Source organism: Harmonia axyridis, chromosome 4 (genome assembly GCF_914767665.1).
Source record: "Harmonia axyridis chromosome 4, icHarAxyr1.1, whole genome shotgun sequence".
NCBI classification, from domain to species: Eukaryota; Metazoa; Arthropoda; class Insecta; order Coleoptera; family Coccinellidae; genus Harmonia; species Harmonia axyridis.
Window position 1 is genome coordinate 30,295,001 of NC_059504.1, and position 10,000 is coordinate 30,305,000.

General features: G+C 34.6%; 1 protein-coding gene across 1 annotated transcript in view; it reads left to right on the plus strand.

Moving 5' to 3' along the window:
• Window positions 1-8,907: 8,907 nt before the first annotated feature.
• Window positions 8,908-10,000, plus strand: part of LOC123678664 — a 3,489-nt gene continuing 2,396 nt past the window's right edge. Inside the window, exon 1 of the mRNA XM_045615801.1 lies at window positions 8,908-10,000. This exon is cut by the window's right edge and continues 2,396 nt beyond it. Within this exon, the coding sequence (XP_045471757.1) occupies window positions 8,908-10,000 (1,093 nt within the window).

Below are 10,000 nucleotides of genomic sequence, written 5' to 3' on the forward strand. Positions count from 1 at the left end.
TATTGTGCTGTCAGTGTACAGACCATGCAGTGCGGCAAGTGACATAGAGGTGTTTCTATCACAACTAGAAAAAGTTCTTGCTGTGATTATTGAGGAAAACAAATTCATCATTGTGGCTGGAGATTTCAATATTGACATTTTGGAGAATACTAGTAAAAGGTCGGATTTCCTTACATTATTGTGTTTATACCAACTTTTTCCCACAATAAATGTTCCTACTAGGGTTACAAGTTGTACAAGTACTTGCTTAGATAATATTTTTGTTAATTTTAATGCTGATTCAGAAGTGCTCAGTACTACTGTTTCAGATCATTTCGGACAAAAAATAAGTTTTACTGTCATGAGTAAAGAAAATAATAACAATAGGTTAGTCTATCGTAGATTTTATAATGAAGAGGATAAAATTAATTTCTGTGATGGTCTGAAACAGGAGGACTGGCAAGCAGTATTTTCGATTGAAGAATCTAATATTGATTTACAGTGGGAGTCTTTTATGAAATCCTTTTTTTTAATATTTGAGGAGCATTTTCCATTGAAATTGGTTAAATTGGGTAAAAAGAATTTGAAAAATTATTATGACACAAAGGAGGTTAGGGAGAGTAAGCGTAAATTAGACATTTTGCTCACTTTAAAATCACATGATAGTTCTTGTAAAGCTTTATACAATATTGAAAAACAAAATTATGATAAACTCCTCACAGCAGCTAGGACCGATTTCTATAATGTGAAAATTCAGTCATCGGACAATAAAAATAAAACAATGTGGTCGATTTGTAATGATATTACAGAAAGTAAAAATAAAAATAAATTTTTTAGTGAAGGTCCTGATAGTATAGCTGAAAAATATAATAAGTTCTTAGTTGATAAAATTCCCATTATGCTAAGTGATTTGGGTGATGAGGTCTTTTCTTGTAATTTACCAAACAACCCCAGGTCAATTGATTTACATCCAACTAATCCTAATGAAATAGTCGAAATAATTAATAAAATAAAGAATAAATACTGTAGTGGCGATGATGGTATACCTGTCAATATTATGAAATATTGTGCAGATGAGATAAAGGGTGTCATTTCATATATAGTCAACAATTCTCTTAAGTTTGGAATTTTTCCTAAGAATTTGAAATTAGCGTTGATAAAACCCATTTATAAAAAAGGAGATGATACTTGTTTTGAAAGTTACAGACCTATCAGTATACTGTCCAGTTTTTCCAAAATATTTGAGCATGTAATGTGTGAAAGACTGTTGATATTTATGAAGGAGTGCAATCTGTTTAATGACTCTCAGCATGGCTACTTGGAGGGTCGATCTGTTCAGACTGCATTATATCAGTTTACGGAAAGGGTTATAGGACTTCTGGAGGAGGATAAACTTGGGTTGGGTTTATTTGTTGATCTGGCGAGTGCTTATGACTGTTTGTTCAGACCTTTTCTTTTAATAAAACTTGATAAGCTGGGTATTAGAGGTAGTGCAAAAGACTGGATAGCTTCATATCTTTCCGAGCGATCGCAGAGAGTGTCTATTGTTAAAAATGGCAAAGATGTAAAGTCAGATATAATTGAATCAAATTATGGGGTACCTCAAGGCAGTGTTATAGGACCCATCCTATTCATAATTTTTATAATAGATATATGTGATGTTATTGAAGACATCCTAAAATTGTTAACTTCTTTTGTTGATGACACAAATTTGATGATTGGTGGAAATGATTTTGATGATATCAAGGCAAAAACACTCTCAATTTATAATGAATTAAAATCGTGGTTTACAAAGAACAAATTATTAATGAATGAAAATAAAACATCAGCTGTGCTATTTAGCACAAGCAGATCGCAGAAAATGAGGGAAAATGTGTTGGATTTAAAAGGTTGTAATGTCAAGATTGAAGAGTCAATTAAATTTTTGGGGGTATATTTGGATGGTTTCCTTAAATGGTCATATCACATAGATTACCTGTCAGGGAAGCTATGTCGTGTAGGATTTGGAATCAGAACATTATCAAGGTATTTGAGTCTAAATAATTTGAAAACAGTTTATTTTGCAAATTTTGAATGCCTTTTAAGATATGGAATTATATTTTGGGGATCAAGCTCAGAGGTCAATAAATTGTTTGTGTTACAAAAAAGGGTGATGAGGTATATTTTTAAAATGACTTCAATTCAATCATGTAGGGGATTATTTAAGAGAAATAAAATGTTAACAATTTTTGGTATTTATGTATTAGAATGTTTGCTTTTCTTTTTCAAGAACAAAGATATTTTTTCAGTTCACACAATTAAAAGTATTTACCCTTTAAGATCGCAGAACTTACATTATCCTATACATAGGTTATCTCTATCAGAAAAGCACCCATCTTACATGTGTATTAAATTGTATAATAAACTACCTGATAGTATAAAACAGATGGATGATTTTAAGAATTTCAAGAAAAATGTCAGAGAATATTTGATTTGTTTGGAACCATATTGTCTTAATGATTATTTGAGTTAATTTTAGTATTTTTGTGAATTTTGGCAATTTGACACTATTTCTTTTATGTATAGTACACTGTACAGACATGATATGAAATAAAGAGTATTATTATTATTATTATTATATATATATATATATATATATCGGGTGTCCCAAGGTGAGTGGCCTATTAGATTATTATGGAAACTATTGATGGTAAAGATTTCAAATTTTGTGGATAGATATTTGGCCATGTAAGGTACATTTTTGAAATAATTTCACATTTCCAGTGTTGCCGGATGTACGACAATTTGGCAACAACTTTGTTATTTTGAATGGGACATCCGGTATTTCTATTTTTTTTATGATACTCCATAAAATATTAAATCTATTCACTCTTACTTTTCCATCCCTATCTTTGACGGTTTTTGAGTTATTAATTATTTTTCTAAATTTTAGGCCAAATTGGCGTATTACGAAAATGACTCTAGCTCGCTCAATATTTGAGATTTAAGTCAGAAATTTTGCAAGTCGTTAGATATTGATCTGATCTGTGTCACTACTTTTGAATTATGGTTGTCAATAATACAGGACGCACCAAAAAAAATCATCAATTGCCAAGTGACAAAATCATAAAAAAGTCTATTTTTTCAAATTAGACCGCTAGTATATTTTTCAATTTTTGAAATCAGTTCAACACATTCTACAATTCTTCTATTCACTTACACAGACTTTTTCACAATTTTGTGACTTGGCAAATGATGATTTTTTTTGGTCCGTCCTGTATTATTGACAACCATAATTCAGAAGGAGTGACACAAATCAGATCAATATTTAACGACTTGCAAAATTTCTGACTCAAATCTCAAATATTGAGCGAACTAGAGTCATTTTCGTAATACGCCAATTTGATCTAAAATTTCGAAAAATAATTAATAACTCAAAAACCGTTGAAGATAGGGATGGAAAAGTAAGAGTGAATAGATTCAATATTTTACGGAGTATCATAAAAAAAATAGAAATACCGGATGTCCCATTCAAAATAACAAAGTTGTTGCCAAATTGTCGTACATCCGGCAACACTGGAAATGTGAAATTATTTTAAAAATGTACCTTACATGGCCAAATATCTATCCACAAAATTTGAAATCTTTACCATCAATAGTTTCCATAATAATCTAATAGGCCACTCACCTTGGGACACCCGATATATATATATATATATATATATATATATATATATATATATATATATATATATATATATATATATATATATATATATATATATATCAACAATTTTAATTTCCAATATACAACAATAGTTATAAGTATGATAAGGGGTGTGGGAAAATTGATAAGTGTTATAATTTCACTCTTCTTTATTTCATTTAGTCGACGTTTCGATCCCGATGGGGACCTTCTTCAGGACTCTACAATAGCAATAGAAAACAGTCAAAAATATGGCAATCACAAAACATGTAAAAATAGTACATACCGAAATACAGAGTTGTAAAGATCTTATTTGAACACAAATCAATAGCTCTCAAGAAAGCAATGAACAAGAACATCAACAAATTTAGCGAAAAAAGATCTGATATTTCGTTAGCACAAGAGTAGAAATCAATTATCATATGTAAATAAGGTAAACAGAAAAATCAACAAAATGAGAGGTTGTCAAAAATGTTGTCAACCAGACTTGCCACAGAATACACGCACATGACAAATGAAACATAGAATAGCATTAAATCACACTTGGTCGCAGTAATTCACTCTCACCGAACTCAGAACAAATGCGATCATTGAAAGACTCCATGAACCGAATCCAATCCCCTCTCACAGAAATAGTCCGGAACACAGATTTCATTATTACGTTATCCCGACTGTAGAACTTGTGAAAATATTCATTCCATTTGATCCGTCCAATTCTCTGCCACCAAACTGGTCATAATGAATCAAATAAGTATAGATGGAGCTAATATTGTTTACATCCCTTCTGTAATTCATAGAACAAGTGTGTCGTTTAATATGGTACATCTCTAAGAAACATCTTTTCTTTCCACTAACTGCACATTCAAGAATTTTGGTGGAATCATAATCCATTGGGTGATCTTTGTCCCGGGTATGGTCTGCTAGGGCACAAATCTTATTTGGATTCTTGATGTCGCTCTTGTGTTGAGCAATCCTTCTCTTCAAAAGCTGAGATGTCTGACCAATATACACCTCACTACATATTGAACATGGAATACAATACACCACACCACTCATATTATCAACAGTCATCCTATCTTTCACTCGACTGTATAGTCTGTCAATTTTAAAATAAGATTTCGGAATCAATTTAATTTGTGTGGTGTTTAGGAGGTTAATTAATGCATTAGTCATACCATTTATTAGGGGAATAGAAGAGTAAAGAATTCTATCTACGTTCCCAGTGTCCACAGTGGTGGATGCGCCCCTCTCTCCATTCGTTGGCTGTCTCGAAGGAGTGGTATTGTATATCAATCTGGACAACAACCTCTTTGGGTATCCATTCTCTAGCATCAATTGTAACAATAACCTCAGATTCTGCTGACGGACTGAAGTTGGAACCCAGTTCCAACTTCAGTCCGTCCATTGCTGAAGTAGTAATGGATTTCCTTCTGGACTGCATTCTTGTTAGCATTCCTTTTCACATTCCTTTCATCAAGAAATATGTTGATGATCTAATATGTGCTGTACCTAAAGACCAGGTTGCTTTCGTTCTAAACAGGTTCAACAGTGAACATGAAAGTATACAGTTTACGTTGGAGGAAGAAACAGCGAGTGGTGTCCCATTCCTGGATACAAGGGTGATTCGAACACCGGAAAATAGGCTGATTCTGGATTGGTACCGAAAGCCAACAAGTTCAGGGAGATACTTACACTATTTTTCCAATCATCCACATGGACAAAAGGTAAACATGATTTTAGGATTGAAGAATCGCATCGAAAAAGTTGCCCATCCAAGTCTAAGGCAGCAGAATCTGAGGTTATTGTTACAATTGATGCTAGAGAATGGATACCCAAAGAGGTTGTTGTCCAGATTGATATACAATACCACTCCTTCGAGACAGCCAACGAATGGAGAGAGGGGCGCATCCACCACTGTGGACACTGGGAACGTAGATAGAATTCTTTACTCTTCTATTCCCCTAATAAATGGTATGACTAATGCATTAATTAACCTCCTAAAGACCACACAAATTAAATTGATTCCGAAATCTTATTTTAAAATTGACAGACTATACAGTCGAGTGAAAGATAGGATGACTGTTGATAATATGAGTGGTGTGGTGTATTGTATTCCATGTTCAATATGTAGTGAGGTGTATATTGGTCAGACATCTCAGCTTTTGAAGAGAAGGATTGCTCAACACAAGAGCGACATCAAGAATCCAAATAAGATTTGTGCCCTAGCAGACCATACCCGGGACAAAGATCACCCAATGGATTATGATTCCACCAAAATTCTTGAATGTGCAGTTAGTGGAAAGAAAAGATGTTTCTTAGAGATGTACCATATTAAACGACACACTTGTTCTATGAATTACAGAAGGGATGTAAACAATATTAGCTCCATCTATACTTATTTGATTCATTATGACCAGTTTGGTGGCAGAGAATTGGACGGATCAAATGGAATGAATATTTTCACAAGTTCTACAGTCGGGATAACGTAATAATGAAATCTGTGTTCCGGACTATTTCTGTGAGAGGGGATTGGATTCGGTTCATGGAGTCTTTCAATGATCGCATTTGTTCTGAGTTCGGTGAGAGTGAATTACTGCGACCAAGTGTGATTTAATGCTATTCTATGTTTCATTTGTCATGTGCGTGTATTCTGTGGCAAGTCTGGTTGACAACATTTTTGACAACCTCTCATTTTGTTGATTTTTCTGTTTACCTTATTTACATATGATAATTGATTTCTACTCTTGTGCTAACGAAATATCAGATCTTTTTTCGCTAAATTTGTTGATGTTCTTGTTCATTGCTTTCTTGAGAGCTATTGATTTGTGTTCAAATAAGATCTTTACAACTCTGTATTTCGGTATGTACTATTTTTACATGTTTTGTGATTGCCATATTTTTGACTGTTTTCTATTGCTATTGTAGAGTCCTGAAGAAGGTCCCCATCGGGATCGAAACGTCGACTAAATGAAATAAAGAAGAGTGAAATTATAACACTTATCAATTTTCCCACACCCCTTATCATACTTATATATATATATATATATATATATATATATATATATAATTCGTAAGCAAATTATTGATCGCAATATATCTAATAGATAAGAATGTTAGGATGTTTCGATCTAGGAAATTCAGTGATACACTTTTATATCATCCAAGCTTTCGGTAAGACTTCTTACCTTTCTCAAGGATCTGCAATATATATTAAATATAAACATTACAAAAAGCAAGTTCACAAAACTAACGTACATATATTGTGGTTTTATTCCTTCCTGTTGATCTTATTTCAAAATATTCAAAAAACAAAATAGTTCAACCCAACTACTCTCTCACAGTAATAAAGATTAAACAAGTAACTAATATTATTGATAACACTCATATATTCTGTCAGACATCAATTCGTGTAAGGTAAACAAACCATGACACCATCCGTCAAAGAGAGATATAAATGACAACTGTTTGGTTCCACAGAATTATATTCACTTTCTTAATTTTGTTCATTATTTTCAGGTGTTGAAACTACGAAATGGTGGATGCGAAATTTTTTGATAATTCTATCAAGTAGGAGTAGATGTTATTAAGATTGTTAGTATCTTGTTTTGTATTCATAGTATTGTCAGTCACTGCTATTGATAACATCTCCAAGAATAATCTTTTATGGTAATGGGGTTCCTTAAAGAGTAGTTTTGTATTAGAATAATCTATTACATGGTCATTGTTGTTCGCATATATATTGAATACTTAATCCTATGACAATTATTGTTACTAGGCAACATACTGAACAATATCAACAATATCAATTAGATCTTTCATTTCGAATCCATATAAAAAGGGAATTGTTTGGAATAGAAACTTTAATTGTCGTTTCTTTGTTTGTTGGCTAGTTAGTAGAACAATGTAATTGTACTATTATAATCTTTGTTGTCAGAGCAACACAATTGTTTTATTGAATTCCCTTTCAACCTATAAGAATTTGTCTTATATATATATATATATATATATATATATATATATATATATATATATATATATATATATGTCTGAATCTCAGGGAACAATCATTGGAACAGCTTTCGGAGGAGTGGCACAGCAAAGCCCTCCATGGCAGATATCCTGGAAATTTAAAATCTGATAATATAATAAAAAATGAGTCACTAACTTACCTGAAAGCAGGATACCTACACCCTGAAACCGAAGGAAGGCTTATAGCAATCCAGGACCAGGTGGTGCCAACAAGAGCCTATATAAAGAGAATAACTGGCCGCAACATACCCTCCGAGCTATGCAGACGGTGCTCCAGAGCCCTGGAAACGATTCAGCACATCACATCCTCGTGCCCTATACTGGCCCCAAAAGATTATATGGAACGCCACAACGCCATGGCCAGAGTGTACCACAGGGAAATCGCGACGAAAACAGGTCTACTGCAAAGTAATGACAGTTTTTATAGTTACCAACCACGAGATGTGCTGGAGAATGACATCTTCAAGCTGTACTGGGACACTGCCATGGTCACAGATAGGTCTATAGCACACAATCGCCCTGACATTGTGTTGTTCAATAAAACCGAAAAGTCTGTACAGATAATAGACGTATCGGTTCCCGCTGACGACAACATCACCAAAGCCTATACGGAGAAGGTCAGTAAGTATCACGACCTGGCCTTTGAACTGAAGGAGATCTATGGCCTCAGAAAGACATCTATAGTGCCACTCATAATATCGGTAAACGGCTTGGTGGAGGCCCACATGCTGGAGAATACAAAGAGGCTGCAACTTGATACTTACTTGATTAGTCAAGCCCAAAAGCAAGTGATTTTGGGCACTACGCGGATAGTCAGGAGGTTCTTGACCAGCTCCTGAGAACAATCTTGGCTGAAGAATCAGCCCGGTTGTCTCACGTACCAACCCGATAAATGGTGAAAAAAAAAAAAAAAAAAAAATATATATATATATATATATATATATATATATATATATATATATATATATATATATATATATATATATATATATATATATATATATATATATATATATATATATATATATATATATATATATATATATATATATATATATATATATATATATATATATATATATATATATATATATATATACGCAGGGAAGCGTAAGCTTTCGGGGACTGACGGCCCCGCGTACCCGAGTCGCCCAGCTCCTAAGGTTGGCAGCCTGGGAGCTGATGTATTTGTTGCTCCCATTACTACGAGAAGCATGAACCAGGGCGGTAGAGGGCAGCGGGCTGGCCCTCTTCGGAGCCGTCCAGAGGAAGAGCCTGATGGGGTAAGCTGTGGGGCGAGCGGCACAGCCCCCCGAGATGGTACCGTAAGCCAAATCTCGAATGCTCCCAGAAGGGAAAGAAGGAGCTTAAGCTTGGACGGGATCAGAAACCCTCCCGCTGAAGTTCCAAGACGAGATGGACGAGCACGATGGAATGAAGAGGAAAACATCCTACTTTTACGTGTTCATTACATCGCAAAGGATCTGGAACTCAACACAAACGCCAACTACAGAAAATCTTTAGCAGACATCTGGAATGACTTAAACCCACGCAAGCAATCATACGCCAACCTGTTGGCCAACAGAGTCAAATGGCTCTTGACTAACGAAAAGTTCACAAACACCGAACTAAACCACATAAAACTCAGCTGCTATCCGCGTGGAGCTACAGTGGGATGCGACGATGAAATTGAGGAAGAAATTGCCACCCCAACACCCGAAACACCCGGATCTGGCAAAATAGAGCAGGAACTACTGAAAAACTATTTACTATACGCCGGCGTGTTACCTGAAAGCAGACCAAGAATACCAAGGTTAAAAGGCTCAAAGATCATGCAACAGAAAGTAAAAGAAGTCAATGAAATCATACAGAATAACTTACCGGCCACCTGGGAGTTAAGAAATGTGGTAGACTACGTGTATGCAGGAGCAATCACTGTATGCTCAGAGCTAGGCATGAAAATAAAAGATACTCCACCTAAAAAGAGGAACACACTACCACCCTGGAAACACCGCCTAGAAAAAAAGATCACTGCAATAAGGAAAAACATTGGCATACTTCATACTTACCTGAACGCAGAAACACCATCCAGCAGGGTCGCAAAGCTGACACGCCGAATAGCTTCTGAATTTAAAATCAAGGCCCGGAACAACCGCTACAGGGAGAGCATAGCAGAAATATCTGACAAGCTGAAACAAAAAATTAAAGCTTTAGGTAGTAGGATGCAAAGATACAACGACAGGGTGAAAAGATACCAGAACAACCATCTCTATTACAAAAATAAACAGCAATTCTTCCGCCGCCTAG